This window comes from Haliotis cracherodii, unplaced genomic scaffold (genome assembly GCF_022045235.1).
Source record: "Haliotis cracherodii isolate W230 unplaced genomic scaffold, xgHalCrac1.p SCAF_3, whole genome shotgun sequence".
In the NCBI taxonomy this organism is placed as follows: domain Eukaryota; kingdom Metazoa; phylum Mollusca; class Gastropoda; order Lepetellida; family Haliotidae; genus Haliotis; species Haliotis cracherodii.
The window spans coordinates 18,661,457-18,682,499 of record NW_027266286.1 but is presented as its reverse complement, the minus strand read 5'-3'; the positions used below and the strand labels follow the sequence as shown (position 1 = coordinate 18,682,499).

At 43.0% G+C, this 21,043-nt stretch overlaps 1 protein-coding gene across 1 annotated transcript; it reads right to left on the bottom strand.

Annotated features, from left to right (window-relative positions):
• Positions 1–981: 981 nt before the first annotated feature.
• LOC139474858 (cytochrome P450 2B4-like) lies at positions 982–19,653 on the bottom strand. Its single transcript, XM_071258013.1, has 4 exons — positions 18,670–19,653; positions 7,225–7,743; positions 5,734–6,174; positions 982–2,505 (listed from the first exon to the last, which is right to left on the bottom strand). The coding sequence occupies exons 1-4, from the start codon at positions 19,019–19,021 to the stop codon at positions 2,300–2,302; spliced, it is 1,518 nt and encodes a 505-aa protein (XP_071114114.1). The 5' UTR covers positions 19,022–19,653; the 3' UTR covers positions 982–2,299.
• Between the last annotated feature and the right edge of the window lie 1,390 nt (positions 19,654–21,043).

Sequence of the window (21,043 nt, the reverse complement as noted above, 5' to 3'; positions counted from 1 at the left end):
GAGCTATGTTTCTAGGTTTGTGGGTTCGAATCCCTGTTCGCCCCGATTATGTTTCTAGGTTTGTCAGCACCATGCCTGTGCTCGTGTTTCACCGAAGTGGTAAACGTCTGAGACCTGCATCACTTCAGGCTTTCCCCCCACATTAAGCTGACCCGACGTGATATAACTGGAATACTGTTAAAAGTGGCGTTAAACCCAACTCACTCACTCACTTCTTGTCATTCTTGTGACATTATGAAGTGACACTACTGGTTTTAATGCGATTTCTGGGTTACCTTGTTTTTCCATACTTTATCGCTCCTTGGTAAACGCTATTGAAATTATCATTTTCTGTCTATTGTAGTGTGTTTGTGTCCTATACCAGCACCTTGGTGTTCCCATACTTGTTTGAATGAGTGTATATTCATTCCAGCTTAGAACAGTTATCATCGAATGCATAGCAAGATTTAACCCCACGTCTGAACTTGTAAAGAACAATACTCTTGTGTTCCTTGTTTAATTATAAATCATTGTAATATCCTATTCTTTCATGACTATAATCAATAACCGCCTCCGTGGTCTAGTGGATAGAGCGTCTGGGAGCTTCGATCCCCGGCCGCGTCATACCAAATGACGTAAAGATGGTACTTGTTGTTACCCTGCCATGAGCTCGACATAAAGGGATTAAGGGGCTAAAATGAGGACTGGACGGCTCGGAATAAGTATACTGTGTCTGAGTGGGTGGGCTATTCATGTTAAACTCCTGCATGGTAGGTATGTCAGTGGGATAGCACTATAAAATCGTCATTAGTCCGGATTAGTACAAACACTCTCGCACACACACACACACACACACACACACACACACGCGCACGCACACACACACACACACACACACGTCGTTATATAAGTGCAATAATCTTGAACGCGACATTCAACACCATTTCACCTCACCGCCACCATAATCAACACACAGTTATTTGCAGTTGACTTGATGTAAATATTATTTATTGAACTATTAAACAATATTTTCGTTATGGATAACAACCAGCTTCAAAATAATAATAGTCTCGTATGGAGGTCCAAAACATGAACATATACTATTAGATGTACGGGCCTCTTTTCGATGATGTACAGTGTATGCTGTAAACGTAGTCGCCTCACACAACGTCAGGCAACGTATGATAAACATGCAAATAGAGTTTGGACCCGTATTCGTGAAATGTTTTGCCCTAGACGTAGCGTGAATATCAAATGGGCTATCTCTAACACTGGCGGTAGTGGAGCTATGATATTCCGCCTAGACATGAAAGATAATAGGAGCACATTTCCAAAGTACAGTCACATTATGTGGCACACATCTTCCCGAAGTCCTCGCAAAGTGCATCAAACCACGTGAGCACCTTGACTGAAAACGTGAAAAGATTTGGAAAATATATGTTTACGCTAAGCTGACGGTACACATGCTTTGCAAATCCTGTATTCTACAGGAATCTGCACGGCAGTTTACGAATCGGATGATGATTTCGTAAGGCGATTTTCATTGGACTATACATAGACTAGTTAGTCCAGCTAAAATATAACTCCATAACTCAAGCCTAGTACTTTTATAGTCAGTTAACCCCCTTGCCCCGGGGGCCCGTGAAGATCCGGGGTAGAATAGGTCTTCAGCAACCTATGCTTGCCGTAATAGGCGACTATGCTTGTCGCAAGAGGCGACTAACGGGATCGGGTGGTCAAGCTCGCTGGCTTGGTTGATGCATGTCATCGATCCCAATTGCGTGGATCGATGATCATGATTTTAATCACTGGAGTGTCTGGTCCAGACTCGATTGTTTACAGACCACCGTCACATAGCTGGAATATTGCCGAGTGCGGCGTTAAACAACAAACCAACCAACAACCAACCCTTACCCCGGGAAGATGTGCATCACAAATTCGGAATTTTTGAAAGCGTCTCGACTGTCCTCCAAAGTTCGAGGTAATTGTGTCAGCTCCCATGTCATTAACCGTGTCTGCAGCAGAGCTGGTTAGTTGTGAACTCCCCATGAAGATCCGGGTTGGAATTTGTCTTCAGCAACCCACCCATGCTTGTAAGAAGCGACTAACGGGTTCGGGGAGTCATGCTCCCTGACTTGGTTGATGCATGTCATCGTATCCCATCGTATCCCAGTTGAATGTCATGGCAATCACTGGCTTGTCTGGTCCAGACTCGATTATTTACATATCGCCGTCATAGAGCTGGAATATTGCTGAGGGCAGCGTTGAACAACAAACAAACAAACAAACAAACAAAACAAGCAGCGACAGTCTTTTGGTTTCACATAGCTGTATCTGTGTCGTCCTGGAACCTTTTGACCATTCGGACTGTGTAGTCCGGCGGGGTATACGTTAGGCCGACTTGACCTTCTAGGCTTGGTAGCTGACCGGTGGTAGCCACCCGGATGTCATACCTCTGAACCAGGGCGGAAATGAAGAGGAACAGCTCCATCCGGGCTAGTGACTCCCCCAGACATATGCGGCGACCTGCAACATGAACGGAGAGTGGTGAAGTGATAATATAGACGCATATAAACCTGCATCTACCCGAGGCCAGAGCGCCCACCAGCCTTTTTATCAAGTCTTGTTTCCACCCTTGCCACATCAAGCCCACTTTCCTGTGCTAGATCTGATTGGACTATCGCACATATCGAAGGTCCAATCAGAGAACGTTTAATAAAATCAACATCCATGACTGGTACACCTTCGTATGAAAGTGATTTACCGCTGCCTGTCTTTGTTGACATGAATATGTCTTTGTCATCGTTTAAACCCCCAAACGATTGCCTATGCTTTTGTGTCAGGGATGAAATGACCCATGTTTTCGTCATCTGATCGACTAGATCGTCGCCAATGGTAGTCACTATCTTTGCGAAGCTATACTAGATCTGATTGGATATCGCGTTTCATAACAAGGGGTATATTCGCGAGGTGGCGCCAGGGTCGAGCCAAGAAAAGTGGCCTTGATGTGGCAAGGGTTGAAACTAGGCTTTGATATAGGGTAGTGGACATGCTTGTCTCGGGAAGATGGGAAACCTGTAACAAATTCGGAGATTGGTATATGTTGCATAATATCATGCGCAGCAATCTGTCGCAAGAACGTCGAATTGGGGTGGTGGGTATTTTCTAAGTGGAACTGTATTTGGTACAACTGATGATGGGTATCTTAGACATGTTATCTTTGAAAAGAAAATCAATAAAATAATCTTTTTCGGCACAAATTTACAACATTTTAAACATGGTAGGGGTCATGTGGTTGCAAATTCATTTTTTACCCAATCTTCGTTGAACCCATTTATTGCTGCACAAAATTACCCAGCCAAAGATTACTTTGTTGCAGGAATGAGTGACGGATAAATAAACATCATCAAATTTAACAAAAGTTATTTCGCATAGTCGCCTCCTACGGCAAGCATGGGTTGCTGAAGACCCATTCTACCTGATCTTCACGGGTTCGATCAGGATGAAACGGTTCAGAATGGCCAGTGAATTCCTAGTTCAGAATCAGCTGTAAGAACAATAGCTTGACGTCTTCCTAATGGTTAACTGGAAGCTTACATACACAACGATCTGTATGAATGCGTCCAGGGTTCCCGTTCCACAAAGCCACCTTAGCGCTAAGATGATCGTAACTCCCATACTTTAACACTGGCTTACGATAGTCATAGCGCTAAGATCGCTTTGTGGAACAATGCCCTGATCCAGGCTGACATGAGAGGAATCTTTTGTACGTACAAGTATTTACACAGCAACCACACATCATGGATACCCCATTATGTGTGATGTATAAACACTTATGTCTGCAGGGCAATGCTATTACATGTTATTTGTTCCTTATTATGTTAAATATTAAATGCTAGTGCTGTTGTATGTAAATGTCAGTGATGTCGATGTTTCAAGAGCCACGGATACACGAAGAACTATATCTGCTGCATATCCTTCAAATGTGAAGGTCAAGTGTGTATATGTCCATCACAGGACTATCGTATGCGGTTGACATTTACAACTGGGTCACAGTGTTGTCTCGTGTGAACGGCAGCTTTCATTCCTCAAGTCCTCTATGCATGCCAGACTTAAAAGAGCATTCGTCACTCGCTCTGAATGTACATTCCTCTGGAACTGTATAGAAAATCTCAAAGGAAATAAAGTATCTCCTCGACAACAACAACATGTGACACCGTAAACGGCCTTTCCTCGTGGGACACGTGCGTCGTTCGGGATGCAAAGAAAAATGTCAAGCATTTGGGATGATAGTAAGTGAGTGAGTTGGGTTTGTCGCCGCTTTGATTTGTTCGTTTGTTGTTCAACGTCGCACTCAGCAATATATTCCAGCTATATGACGACGGTCTGTAAATAATCGAGTCTGGACCAGACAATCCAGGGATTGACATCATGAGCATCAATCCACGAAATTGTGATACGGTGACATGCATCAACCAAGTATGCTTGTCGTAAGAGGCGACTAACGGAATCGGGTGGTCAGGCTCGCTGACTTGGTTGATGCATGTCATCGATCCCAATTGCGTGCAGGTGTTGTTGGTCTTGTCATACCACAACAAAACAGCTAACACTTTGGTTGTCAATATTTCTAAGCTTACTCTGGTCTCCATGACAATTCTCCTTTTTTCTTGCAAATCAAATTTTAAATAACACAGAACAGTTAAATTTGAATACTGCACAAACATACATATTTACTTAAACCATAGTGGATTTAGATAACTGTTGTATACCACCTAGCGTCCTGAATACAAGACGAACAATGTCAATCAGGTGCTCATCCATAAACCATGCAGGGACACTTGCTGCTGTGGTCACGTCGTTCACAACATCCCAACCTCAGCGATGTCACTGAGATATTCCAAGGTACATGTTCGTCGATCAATGCGTTAAATGCTTTGCGCTGTTTAGCATGTGGTGAACATCAATTATGAAAACTCGCTGTATTTGTGTTCAGTGCATCAATAATGACGGTGCTCTTCGGGGAGACGCAGCTAATTTAGCCCAACTGTCGACAGCCTGGTGTGCAACATGCTTTCTGTTTACTTAAAGGGGTGCAAGGTTTGTGCAAAGTGGCTGTACTGGCAAGTTTGATTCAAGTCAACTTTTTTTTTAACTGCTTTAGTTCAATTCTATGAGAGCAGAGTTGCGTTCGTTAGGCACACCAGGAACCCATGAATGTGGTTTCGAATCCTAGTTAAGTTTCTAGGTTTGTCCGCACCATTCTTACCACCTACAGTGACCTGCTCCCTCTACACCTACATGTTCTCCTCCTATGTAGATGAGGAACATATTGCTGTAGCTTCTCCTCCTGCATGACGACATATGTATTATAAATATTAGAGTCTGGGCCAGACGATCCAGTGATCCGCGAAATTGGGATTTGCAATCAACCAAGCAGTCGATCCCCTCAGTCGCCTCTCAAAAGCATAGCTTACTGGTGTCGTATATTCTTACCCGGGATCCCCACGGGTGGACGCGTGGTGAATGAGAAGATGTCAGGGCGTTGCACACATACCGAAGTCCTCATATGAGCAAATTTAAAAACATACCCCCACCCCCACCCCCTTTCCATTTTCTTCCCCTTCTCTTTTCCGACATGACATTAATAGATTTTACATCGGGGTTCATAAATACACAAGGTTTTGTTTTCATGGAATCATTGTTAAGCTTATATATGACTTTATTTTGGGGGACTATGTGTTTGTCTATACCTACCCATGAAGAATGGAATGAACTGCTCCGGTTTGGTGACAGTGCCGGCGTCATCAAGAAACCGCTCAGGCCGGAAGTCGGAAGGGTTAAGCCACAGATCCGGGTCCGTCAGTACTGAATGAATGTTTGGGATAACGATGCTGTTCCGAGGTACTAAAAAGTTCCTGAACGTGACGTCCTGTAAGGTTCCGTGAGCCACGGAGAAGGGGGCAATGTCGGCACACCGCTGGATCTCAAGGATCGTGGCTTCAGTGAAGGGCAAGTTGGGCTTGTCGGAAACACTCGGATGTCTTGCACGCCCCACGTGACGGTCTATCTCATCACGCATGCGCTGCTGAACTTCCGGATTGCGTACAAGGAAGATGATTGCCCATCGGATGGTTGTGGAAGTTGTTTCCGTGCCACCCACAAATAAGTCACCGATCACTTTGACCAACTGGTCGTCTGAAAAGAAAGAACAAAATTTAGTGATGCTTATGGACAATGTAGAGTACATGTCTCTTCTGTTTTGAGTGTTTGTTTGTTTGTTGTTTAAAGCCGCACTGGAGCAATATTCCAGCCATATGACGGCGGTCAGAAACAATTTGATCATATTAAGTATTAACTACAGAAGGAAATACGTTCACGGCAAATAGAAACATATGTTCTCATGTATCCTTGAGACAGAGATATTATTCAGTAATGTAGTGAGCAGTGATTACGTAGGAATGCAAGTAGAAACATTATCTACAAGCTCTGTCTATGTCTTTGGAAGGTTTACATGCCCAACTTACAATGCTAGTGTCGTCATCTACTTGAGTCTACGTCTACTAACAGCTGTATCTACGTCTACTCAGCTCATCTATGTCTACTCTTAGTTGAGTCTACGTCTACTTACAGCTGAATCTACGTCTACTCACAGTTGAGTCTACGTCTACTCACAGCTGAATCTACTTCTACTCACAGTTGAGTCTACGTCTACTCACAGTTGAGTCTACGTCTAATCACAGCTGAATCTACGTCTACTCACAGTTGACTCTACGTCTACTCACAGCTGAATCTGAGTCTACTCACAGCTGAATCTACGTTTACTCAACAGCTGAATCTACGTTTACTCACAGTTGAGTCTACGTCTACGTACAGCTGACTCTACGTCTATTCACAGTTGACTCTTCGTCTACTCACGGTTGAGTCTACGTCTACTCACAGTTGAGTCTACGTCTACGTACAGCTGAATCTACGTCTTTTCACTGTTGAGTCTACGTCTACTCACAGTTGAGTCTACGTCTACTCACGGTTGAGTCTACGTCTACTCACAGTTGAGTCTACGTCTATTCACGGTTGAGTCTACGTCTATTCACGGTTGAGTCTACGTCTATTCTCAGCTCAGTCTACGTCTATTCACGGTTGAGTCTACGTCTATTCACGGTTGAGTCTACGTCTACTCACAGCTGAATCTGAGTCTACTCACAGTTAAATCTAAGTCTATTCACAGCTGAATCTACGTCTACTCACAGTTGAGTGTTGTTTCAGGATCATCTGCCTCCTCCTGCATTTCTTTCAGGTAGGCGTCAACAAAGTCCCGGACGTGGAGCGTGTCCAGGTTCTCGATGTGTCTCTGCACAGTGTTGCGGATGAATTTCTGCACAAAGTCCACGTTACTAAGGACTTTGTTGAACTTGAAAATGTCACCAGGCAAATACTGTAATATCGGGAAAAAGTTTAGTATGGAGGTTCCTCCAACGAGTTTCATGTTCTCGTCAAATATTTCCAGGAACTTCTTAAACAGCGGGTCATCATAACTGAATCTTTTCCCAAACACTATGGACGATATGACATTAGCAATGGCAGTCTGGATGATGTTCTGCGGGTCGACATCATCCCCGGCGTGTTGATCCAGCACGGCAACAAATGCTGCCACCTCCTCCTGAACCTTATCCTCAAAGGATGCTTTGCCGAAGCCGAACTGTTTCAGCGCTGCCAGAGCGAAGCGGCGTTGTTCCTTCCATACTTTGCCTGACGTGTTCACAATACCTGCAGACAAACACAACGTTAACTGATGGTCACATAGCAATCCTGTGCCTTTAAATGATGACAAGGTGGGCATTAGGGTGGTATAGGGATCTGTATATTCAAATTTGAACCGTCTCCGTTATCGGATCCCAGATTTAACGTGGCCTTAAAAATGAGGAGGGGTGGAGGTGGGGGCTCCCAATCTGGGATGAGCCAGAGGACATTTATCACAAACGTCTCGTACATTCATCCCCTGCTCTCTAGATGGCAGACATGACACCTAGATACTAGGTGAGAGGCGACTAACGGGATTGGGTGGACAGGCTCGCAAGCTTGGTTCATGCATGTCATCGTATCCCAATTGCGTAGATCGATGCTAATGATGTTAATAATAATCACGACTCGATTATTTTCAGTCCGCCGTCAAATAGCTGGCATAGTGCTGAGTGCGGCGTAAAACAACAAACAAACTGAACTAAATCAGGTTTCGTTGGTAACCTATGGCGAAAACTAATTCAAAGATCTAAACTCGAAAACAACTTTGCAGATTCAAAAGTTGCCCGTATCCCTTTCATTTTGAAACGTTTCAAGTCATTGTCATTGGAATACTGCACTGCCCTATACTTAAGCCTATTGTTCATTCTATGTAGCAGTAGGTTGTTTAGGTGTATGCCGCGTATTACGGCGAGTTTGCAAAATTTGTGTACTGATATTTTGTATGTGTTTTGTTGTATGGGAATTTGCGAAGCGAATCAGTCATTCAACGAATCTCGAATGGTAAATGAATTAAAACATTACATTATCCAATTTGTTTTAATCGTCATTGTTGCACCCAAAACACCATTTACCTTGTTATATGAAGTTAAATATCCACCGCCTCTCGGACGACGTCTGTATGGCAAGGTTACCTTTGAATGAACCCGTGAAGATCCACGCTCGAAAAGGCCAGCAGTAACCCATGCTTGCCATAAAAGGCGACTATGCTTGTCGTAAGAGGCGACTAACGAGATCAGGTGGTCAGGCTCGCTGACTTGGCTGATGCATGTCATCGTATCCCAATTGCGTGGATCGATGTTCATGATGTCAATCACTGGACTGTCTGGTCCAGACTCGTTTATTTACTAGTTATTTACAGTCATCTGGCTGCGTGCGGCGTTAAACCACAAACAAAAAAGGTATGTATGACGTGATGCACTATTTCTGACGTATGGTAAGTATACATGACGGCATTGCACATTTGTATGACTCGTGTATGACGGGAATATATATGTATGACGTCATGGAATGTTTATATTGTGTGCATGCCGAAATTACGTGACGACTGTGATATGACGTTTTCATTACGTGTGTATGACTATATGATATCTGTATGGCATCTGAGGATATATTATGTGTATAAGATGTTTAAGATGTTATTACGTCTATATGACATATGTATGAAGATATGACGTCTTTCTGACGTATGTTAGATGTTTTATAACGCTCTGCTGACGTCTTTATAAAGCGTGTACGACCGTAGACGTCTGTTGGACAAGTGTAGGAGACGACATGACGTCTTTTTGGCGTGGGAATAACGATATGGCGTCTTTATAACGCGTGCAATCTTTATGACGTGTTTATAACGTTGTATTACGCGTGTACGACAGTATGACGTCTCTTTGACGAGTAGGTGTGACGAGATAACAAGACAGGATGCAACAGGTATGTAACAGGCAGCCGAGGTATGACTGGAATCTGTTTATTTAAATTAAATGTTCTTCCTTGAGGTAAGTGTATAATTTTTGTTTTTTTGTTTTTGTTTGTTTTTGTTGTTTTTTTTTTGTTTGTTTGTTGTTGTTTTTTGCGGGAGAGAGAGAGAGAGAGGGGGGGGGGGGGGAGTTATTTCCAGTGACCGTTGAATTCGTCCTCAACCGAACTTAGTGAGTTGTGCTCGTTATATCCATAACTGGTTACTTGTGACCGTATCTCTCGAGTTGAAAATGTTTGCGTTACAAGCCCTTGAATATTGAAGACTGCGGCGTTAAGAAACATTCATTCACTTACTCAGTGAAGGTGCCTCCCTGTTATGTTGTTATAAGCACGAAGGCGTGGCTCGTTACCACCCATTACCGGCAACAAAGGCACTGTCTGTCAGTTGGCAGCAGAATGCCTCTGTTTTCGTTAAACCGTGAACCCGTGGGAGAAAAATCTGTCTGTCAGGGATATGTTTTTCAACACAAGTATAACATTTCTGTCAATTATCTACATGCATTATACACTCCCCAGCATGTCAAGCCGACCAGGTATGTACAGCCTGGTATCACTTACCCCTTTTTCCCTCATCGTGGCATCTAAACGGTGTCGGTGTGGAATGAGGCGTTGAAATACAAGCAAGAATAGTGCAGGCTGCATCGCTACAACGACTGTTGGTAGATCTCTAATTTCAAGGGTTACCATCGTGGTTTCCTGCACGAGTCAATACAGCACGTGGAACACAGACGCTGGCGCGGTCTGTGGTTTGATAAGGGATAGGAGGTTAACAAGGGGTCATGTCTCTCATGAATTCCGCATCATACGTAATCACGTGCCGATTTGAACTCGGATACATGCATTCATAGCTACACAATCCACGGCGTTATTTTCCATGCTTGTGTATGGAGACATCCCATATGAGTAAACATCCTGAGGGTGGCCCGTGGGATTCTGGGGTGACTGAGTGAATGTTGCTTTACGCAGCAGTCAGTCACATTCGACTGTAAATAATCAAGTCATGTAAACCAGTAGTTGATGAGCAACGATCGAGGGCGTCGGGGCATGGTGGTACAGCCAGGTCACGTTGCGACGACCCCATCAGCACGATGATGTTACGACGTTGAAGGGGAGGCACATGGAACCCACTCCATGTTTCTTGATCAAAAAATTAACCAACGTTTGTACCAGGACGAGTCTGGTGTTACGATGTTGATGGGGACTTATATGAAACCCGCTCCATGTTTCTTGATCAAACATTTAACCAACGTTTGTACCAGGACGAGCCTGGTGTTACGACGTTGATGGGGACGTAAGTGGAACCCGCTCCATGTTTCTTGATCAAACATTTAACCAACGTTTGTACCAGGAGGAGTCTGGTGTTACGACGTTGATGGGTTTTAAATGGAACCTACTCCATATTTCCTGATCAAACATTAAACCAACGTTTGTAACTTGCGTTCTGCACATTGAGAATCTGACAATATATTATGTCGATTCATTACATATATACAATATTGCCTTTTCGTTGTGCAGACTTAGGAAGAATATTGCGCATTGATTAATTTTATATTTGTTGGTTTCTTATTATCAAATTTTTCTCAGGTATCTATTAAATTTAAATACTTTTTCCCGATGTACTACTACTACTCCTACTCCTACTCCTACTCCTACTACTACTCCTACCCCTACTACTACTCCTACTACTACTCCTACTCCTACTCCTACTCCTACTCCTACCCCTACTCCTACTCCTACTCCTACTACTACTCCTACTCCTACTACTACTCCTACCCCTACTACTACTCCTACTCCTACTACTACTCCTACTCCTACTCCTACTACTACCCCTACTACTACTCCTACTCCTACTACTACTCCTACTCCTACTCCTACTACTACTCCTACTCCTACTACTACTCCTACTACTACTCCTACTCCTACCCATACTACTACTCCTACTCCTACTCCTACTACTACTCCTACTCCTACTACTACAACTACTACTACTACTCCTACTCCTACTACTACTCCTACTCCTACTACTACTCCTACTCCTACTACTACTGCTACTCCTACCCCTACTACTACTCCTACTCCTACTCCTACCCCTACTACTACTCCTACTACTACTCCTACTACTACTCCTACTACTACTCCTACTCCTACTCCTACTACTACCCCTACTACTACTCCTACTACTACTCCTACTCCTACTCCTACTACTACCCCTACTACTACTCCTACTACTACTCCTACTACTACTCCTATTCCTACTCCTACTACTACTCCTACTCCTACTCCTACTACTACTCCTACCCCTACTACTACTCCTACTACTACCCCTACTACTACTCCTACTACTACTCCTACTCCTACCCCTACTACTACTCCTACTACTACTCCTACTCCTACTACTACTCCTACTCCTACCCCTACTACTACTCCTACTCCTACTCCTACTACTACTCCTACTCCTACTACTACTCCTACTCCTACTACTACTCCTACTACTACCCTTACTCCTACTCCTACTACTACTCCTACTCCTACTACTACTCCTACCCCTTCTACTACTGCTACTCCTACCCCTACTACTACTCCTACTCCTACTCCTACCCCTACTACTACTCCTACTACTACTACTACTACTACTCCTACTCCTACTCCTACTACTACTCCTACTACTACTCCTACTCCTACTACTACCCCTACTACTACTCCTACTACTACTCCTACTACTACTCCTACTCCTACTCCTACTACTACCCCTACTACTACTCCTACTACTACTCCTACTACTACTCCTATTCCTACTCCTACTACTACTCCTACTCCTACTCCTACTACTACTCCTACTCCTACTCCTACTCCTACCCCTACTACTACTCCTACTCCTACTACTACTCCTACTCCTACTCCTACTACTACCCCTACTACTACTCCTACTACTACTCCTACTACTACTCCTACTCCTACTCCTACTACTACCCCTACTACTACTCCTACTACTACTCCTACTACTACTCCTATTCCTACTCCTACTACTACTCCTACTCCTACTCCTACTACTACTCCTACTCCTACTCCTACTCCTACCCCTACTACTACTCCTACTACTACTCCTACTCCTACCCCTACTACTACTCCTACTACTACTCCTACTACTACTCCTACTCCTACCCCTACTACTACTCCTACTCCTACTCCTACTCCTACTCCTACTACTACTCCTACTACTACTCCTACTCCTACTACTACTCCTACTACTACTCCTACTCCTACTCCTACTACTACTCCTACTCCTACTCCTACTACTACTCCTACTCCGACTACTATTCCTACTCCGACTACTACTCCTACTACTACTCCTACTCCTACTCCTACTCCTACTACTCCTACTCCTACACCTACTACTACTCCTACTCCTACTCCTACTACTACTCCTACTCCTACTTCTACTCCTACTACTACTCCTACTCCTACTCCTACTCCTACTCCTACTCCTACTACTACACCTACTACTACTCCTACTCCTACTCCTACTCCGACTACTATTCCTACTCCGACTACTACTCCTACTACTACTCCTACTACTACTCCTACTCTTACTACTACTCCTACTCCTACTACTACTCCTTCTCCGACTCCTACTCCTACTCCTACTCCTACTACTACTCCTACTCCTACTACTACTCCTACTCTTACTACTACTACTCCTACTACTACTCCTACTCCTCCTACTACTACTACTACTACTACTACTACTACTACTACTACTACTCCTACTCCTACTCCTACTACTACTACTACTACTCCTACTACTACTACTACTACTACTCACCGCAAACAACCACGACACCCTCGCACCCACCATCCCCGTCAACGCCAACATTTCCACACTATTCAACATACAATCTCCACCCTACCACATCTCACTAATACAACCCCACACAAAACACCAAACCCCCTAAAACCACATAAAAACTACAAAAAAATACTTCCCCTCCACCATCCCTATCACAAAGACACCGATCTCATCCCAACCCGCACGTCAGGTGTTGCTTGATGGAAAACATGGCGCGGCCGTCTAGATAGGGAACTGACTTATGAGACTTATTCCCCGTTATCAACTTACTAAGAGGTCGTTTTATAGATACAACCCTCTCATAAACATTTCAGCGGATTTGCTAATGTAAATGTAATTACCCTGATAACCCTGGTTGGTTACCTTTATGCCTCGCCCCTCTCCCAACTCCATCCCCACTCTTCCCCGGTCACCCCTCATCAGGTATCTGATACATCACACCTATACTAAACCCTGTACACACAACTACGACTGTATCAGATACCTCACACCTATACTAAACCGTGTACACACAACTACGACTGTATCAGATACCTCACACATATACTAAATCGTGAACACACAACTGTGATTGTATCTGATACATCACACCTATACTAAACCTTGTACACACAACCACGACTGTATCAGATACCTCACACCTTTACTAAATCGTGAACACACAACTGTGATTGTATCTGATACATCACACCTATATTAAACCGTGCACACACAACTACGACTGTATCTGATACCTCACACCTATACTTAACCCCGCACACACAACTACGATTGTATCTGATACCTCACACCTATATTAAACCCTGTACACACAACTACGACTGTATCAGATACCTAACACCTATACTAAATCGTGAACACACAACTGTGATTGTATCTGATACATCACACCTATATTAAACCGTGTACACACAACTACGACTGTATCAGATACCTCACACCTATACTAAATCGTGAACACACAACTGTGATTGTATCTGATACATCACACCTATATTAAACCGTGCACACACAACTACGACTGTATCTGATACCTCACACCTATACTTAACCCCGCACACACAACTACGATTGTATCTGATACCTCACACCTATATCAAACCCTGTAACACAACGTTCACTGATCTGATACCTCACACCTATACTTAACCCCGCACACACAACTACGATTGTATCTGATACCTCACACCTATACTAAACCCTGTAACACAACGTTCACTGATCTGATACCTCACACCTATACTGAACTGTGAACACACAACTGTGATTGTATCTGATACCTCACACCTATACTAAACCCTGTAACACAACGTTCACTGATCTGATACCTCACACCTATACTAAACCCTGAAACACAACGTTCACTGATCTGATACATCACACCTATATTAAACCCTGTAACGCAACGTTCACTGATCTGATACCTCACACCTATACTAAACCCTGTAACACAACGTTCACTGATCTGATACCTCACACCTATACTAAACCCTGTAACACAACGTTCACTGATCTGATACATCACACCTATATTAAACCCTGTAACACAACGTTCACTGATCTGATACCTCACACCTATACTAAACCCTGTAACACAACGTTCACTGATCTGATACATCACACCTATATTAAACCCTGTAACACAACGTTCACTGATCTGATACATCACACCTATATTAAACCCTGTAACACAACGTTCACTGATCTGATACCTCACACCTATGCTAAACCCTGTAACACAACGTTCACTGATCTGATACATCACACCTATACTAAACCCTGTAACACAACGTTCACTGATCTGATACATCACACCTATACTAAACCCTGTAACACAACGTTCACTGATCTGATACCTCACACCTATATTAAACCCTGTACACACAACGAGGGGCTGGGGCAGAAACTGCCCTGTTTACATTAATGGAAAGCATAGCTTATTACAAAGAAATACACTCTCCAGTTTACTGCGCTTTTCTCGACAACGAGAAAGCTTTTCACAGAGGCTGGCTTAATGGTATTTTTTTAAATTGTATAACTTTGGTATTAATGGAAAATTATGGCGACTTTTACGCACAATATATACTTCAATGCAGTCACGTGTAAGCAATGGAGGTTTTACCTCAAATGTGTTTCATGTCAAGCAAAGTGTTGGTCAAGGTCGTGTTTTATCGGCATGGCTTTTTACTCTGTTTTGCAATGACTTGTTGTATTCACTTGATGATTCAGGGCGTGGTTTGTGTCTTCAATGGGGTAATACACCCGGCATTCTATTAGCAGACGATACTACGTTGTTGAGCAGCTCCCCTGACGGACTGCAATGTCTACTGAATGATATATAGTATTACACATATGCTAATAGATTGAATTTGAAACATAATGCCAGTAAAAGTGCATTTCTACCGTTTGGGAATATTCGCAAATCTGTCTGTCAATGTGTCTACATTGGTTCACAAGTACTTCCTAAAAAGGAAAATGTAACTGATGCTGGATTGCTTCTAAGTACATCAAAGAAAACCTTAGAACGTACCCATCTAATATGTGAAAAACTCAGAATGTTAGTCAATATAAATTATAATCATGGACTATACTTTGGTGGTTTAAATCCTATCCCAGCTGTTCGTATATGGAAAGGGTAATTTTACCATGTGGATTATTTGCTTGTAGTGTATGGGGTAAACTGTCACCAAAGGAAAACGAAATGTTTGAAATTATTCAACGTTATTTTTGTAAAAAGATTCAAGGATTGTCTAGACGCACTCCTTCCGTCGTCTCGGTTTAATTTCTCTCCAGGCGTACATTGCTCAACGAGCTCTCTTATTCCTTGGAAGACTATATAATAGTGACATTAACTTTGCATTTAAAAGACTATAGCAGCACAGACTTGTTCAGTATGAACTCGATACAATTAAAGAAAAAGATGATAAAGGTAAAATGTCACCCGTATACCACATGCTTTCACTAGTAAACAAGTATGAACTCAATAATGATATAAACACCTACACCACCTATTTTCATTTCCCCCCAAAACATGCATGGGCGAGTCGAGTTAAAGAACAAATAACCATATGTGACCGTAACGTAATTCATGCAGAGATTCATTAAAGAGAAAACCTATACTAAAACGATACTCTCTTATACGATCACCTAAGGTACACAGACTTTGGTTACTAACAACTGAAAGGCCGGAACACTTCTATGATTTAGCATCTTATTATATTTTAGCACCTACAGTATACAATCTGATAAATGTTTATGCGGCACATTTGCTTTTGATATTATCAAACATGTATTTATCTGTTGCAAAGAGACTCAACAACAAAGAAATATTCTTATTGAGTCTATTATTGATTTACTAGATGTGCCACCTTTTTCTAGTATCTGGAACGATGATGACGATACCTTTCAGTCCTTTTTACTTGGCGGTTTGCCAACAGAAAGTACTTTGGCAATTGAATACAATCTATGGACAAATATAATGCTCCGAGTATGTAAAACTGTTAAAATGTGGAAAAAACTACGAAGAAACATTATTTGATAACGATGTGAAACTGCATGTACATACAATTATCAGGTGTTATATATACATTTGTAGAACACCGATATATGTCATATCAATTTATCTTCATAAATTGGAGGAAATAAAGATGATCTATCTATCTATCTATCTATCTTAACCCTGTACACACAACTACGACTGTATCTGATACCTCACACCTATACTAAAACCATCACACAACGTTCACTGATCTGATACCTCACACCTATACTAAACCCTGTACACACAACTGCGACTGTATCAGATACCTCACACCTATACTTAACCCCGCACACACAACTACGACTGTATCTGATACCTCACACCTATACTTAACCCTGCACACACAACTACGACTGTATCAGATACCTCACACCTATACTTAACCCCGCACACACAACTACGACTGTATCTGATACCTCACACCTATACTTAACCCCGCACACACAACTACGACTGTATCTGATACCTCACACCTATACTTAACCCTGCACACACAACTACGACTGTATCAGATACCTCACACCTATACTTAACCCCGCACACACAACTACGACTGTATCAGATACCTCACACCTATACTTAACCCCGCACACACAACTACGACTGTATCTGATACTTCCCACCAATACTAAACCGTGCACACACAACTACGACTGTATCTGATACCTCACACTTATACTAAACCCTGTACTCTGCTAAACCCCTACACACAACTACGACTGTATCTGATACCTCACACCTATACTAAACCCTGTACTCTGCTAAACCCCTACACACAACTACGACTGTATCTGATACCTCACACCTATACTAAACCCTGTACTCTGCTAAACCCCTACACACAACTACGACTGTATCTGATACCTCACACCTATACTAAACCCATACACACAACAACGACGGTATCAGATACCTTCGACCTATACTTAACCGTGCAAACACAACTACGACTGTATCTGATACTTCCCACCAATACTAAACCGTGCACACACAACTGTGATTGTATGTGATACATGTACATGTGCTCAGAGAGCAGTCAACGCCTTCTTGAGGTAAGTGTTTGTTTGCTTGTTGTTTAACGCCGCACTCAGGAATATTCCAGCTATATGACGGCGGTCTGTAAATAATCAAATCTGAACCAGACAATCCAGTGATTGACATCATGCGCATCGATTGGGATCGATGACATGTATCAACCATGTCAGCGATCCTGACCACCCGATCCCGTTATTCGCCATTTATGACAAGCATAGTCGCTTTTTACGGCAAGCATGGGTTGCTGAAGACCTATTCTACCCCGGGATCTTCACGGGCCTTGATGTAAGCGAGAGGAATGTTGTTTTACGCCGCAGTCAAGTTCTAGCTATAGTAAGACGTCCTGGAGTTTTTCCACTTTTATCAACGAGTGTTGATCTATTTGATATCAAAAGTAACGAGGGTGAGATTGGATCGATCATCTAACCGAATTCTTCCAACTTCTTCAGTTTGTAAGTGTGAAAAGTACTGCTATTAGCTTCAGTAGCAGAGCCATTCGTGATTTCACTTGATTGTGACGTCATGTTAACAATGAAGTCACAATGGTCTGCATGATTCATTTTCATTGCAGCGATATCTACAATGTAGATGTCACTTGATCTCACCCAAGCGATATCTCCCGTGGGAGCCAGTTTTGGATGATAAAGCTTGATTATTTCTTACTGCAGCGCAAAACAAAATTCGTCCTCTCACCTTAACCAGTGATGGATCGCTATGGATTGATCAGACATAGTAATACCACTATTTGGGTTTTCATTAACAGTAAGTCACTTACCTCGGCCTTGTCCCACCTTGTCCACGGTGAACACGTGAGGGCGGTCAGAGAACACGTCCCCCCGTTTCACGAAGGCCTCCTTCAAAGCATCGAAACCATTAATGACGACGATGAGACGGGAGCCGATGTAGAAGCTGAACACGTCCCCGTAACGTTCTCTCATCTCCTTAAAAACCCTTCGTTTGTCTCCACCTCCGAGAAGACTGATGGTGCCTAGAAAGGGAATAGGAGCTGGGCCTGGAGGTAGGGGACTGGCATGTCGTGACGATGTCAACAACACCACTGCTAAGAGGATCAGAGCGGCTGTGCTTGCCCAGTGGTCACTGAGGAGGTGCACGAGTGTGGTCAACATGTCGTCGTTGTAGTTGGTGCGTTGTGGACCACCAAGAGAATGGCCTCAATTCCTTGTTAAACAAGCAATAAATCCTATTACTGAAGACCTCCCCTGTGTGGAATATCAGACTAAGTCAATAAACTGCTTTATAACGCTAACTGTGTAATCACTGATAATGTAGCAACATAAACAATCTGAAGCTGTTTCGCCAAGTTGTACATGGTGTCTGACTGCTCCGTAGATCATGTTGCTTAGTGGTGCATCGTCCCCGGGGAGGGGCTCGGGGAAGGGGTAGTCGGAGGCGGGTGGTGACGTTGATGACCTATCCAGGATGTGGTTCTTTGATTCTCAACGCAAGGAAGAATTGTTACACGTCATAATTGGTCTCCCATCCCTTCATTCTAATCTCGCTCTGTGAGTTTCGTCATTCCAGGTATCACATATCACACATAGCACACTTGAACCAGGAACAACATGACGAGGACGCACGGGGCTTGTCCAGGCACGTGCTAACTATATCGTCATTATTCTGACTGTGCCGCCGCCTAAATGTGAGAGGGGGTGCTGCCTTGTCGCGTGGTGCTAGTCTCCTCTCCAGAGTGTAGATTCCGGCAGTCAGTGTTACCCAACACAGTAGCAACGCGCCGTCGCCGCTACCAGCTTCTTCTGCTGCTGTCGCTGCCAGCTCCTGGTGCCGATGGCAGCGCTGAAGAGAGTCTGATTAGTATATCTGTTACAGTAAGCACGCAATTAGTTTAGTGACTGACAGTTGGTGAAGACCACAGAGGTCTGCCAGACAGCGTCTATCACGACGTATTTCACAACGTTCACCAGAAACTATCACATTATGTCTTCTTGCTGGTATCTATCACACAATATACCAAAGTCAGTGTCCATCACACAATATATCCCAGTCAGTGTTCATCACACAATATATCCCAGTCAGTGTCCATCACACAATATACCCCAGTCAGTGTCCATCACACAATATACCCCAGTCAGTGTCTATCACACAATATACCCCAGTCAGTGTTCATCACACAATATACCCCAGTCAGTGTCCATCACACAATATATCCCAGTCAGTGTCCATCACACAATATATCCCAGACAGTATCCATCACACAATATATTCCATATAGGGTCAATCACACAATATATCCCAGACAGTATCCATCACACAATATATCCCAGTCAGTATCCATCACACAATATACCTTAGTCAGTATCCATCGAACAATATATCCAAATCAGTATCCATCACACAATATATCCCAGTCAGTATCCATCACACAATATACCCCAGTTAGGGTCAATCACACAATATATTCCAGTCAGTATCTATCACACAATATACCCCAGTCAGTGTCCATCACACAATATATCCCAGTCAGTATCCATCACACAATATATCCAAATCAGTATCCATCACACAATATATCCCAGTCAGTATCCATCACACAATATATCCCAGTCAGTATCCATCACACAATATACCCCAGTTAGGGTCAATCACACAACATATTCCAGTCAGTATCCATCACACAATATACCCCAGTCAGTGTCCATCACACAATATATCCAAATCAGTATCCATCACACAATATATCCCAGGCAGTATCCATCACACAATATATTCCAGTCAGTATCCATCACACAACATACTCCAGTCAGTATCCATCACACAATATATCCAAATCAGTATCCATCACACAATATACCCCAGTCAGTATCCATCACACAATATATTCCAGTCAGTGTCCATCACACAGAATATCCCAGTCGGTGTCCATCACACAATATATCCAGTTAGTGTCCATCACACAATATATTCCAGTTAGGGTCAATCACACAATATATCCCAGTAGTGTCCATCACACAATATATCCCACATCCATTATATGTCCATATTATCACACAGTCAGTATCTATCACACATTATCTCACAGTCAGTATCCCACAGGCTATATATATCCCACAGTATCCCACAGGCAGTAGCTATCACACAGTATATCACAGTCAGTATTTATCACACAATAT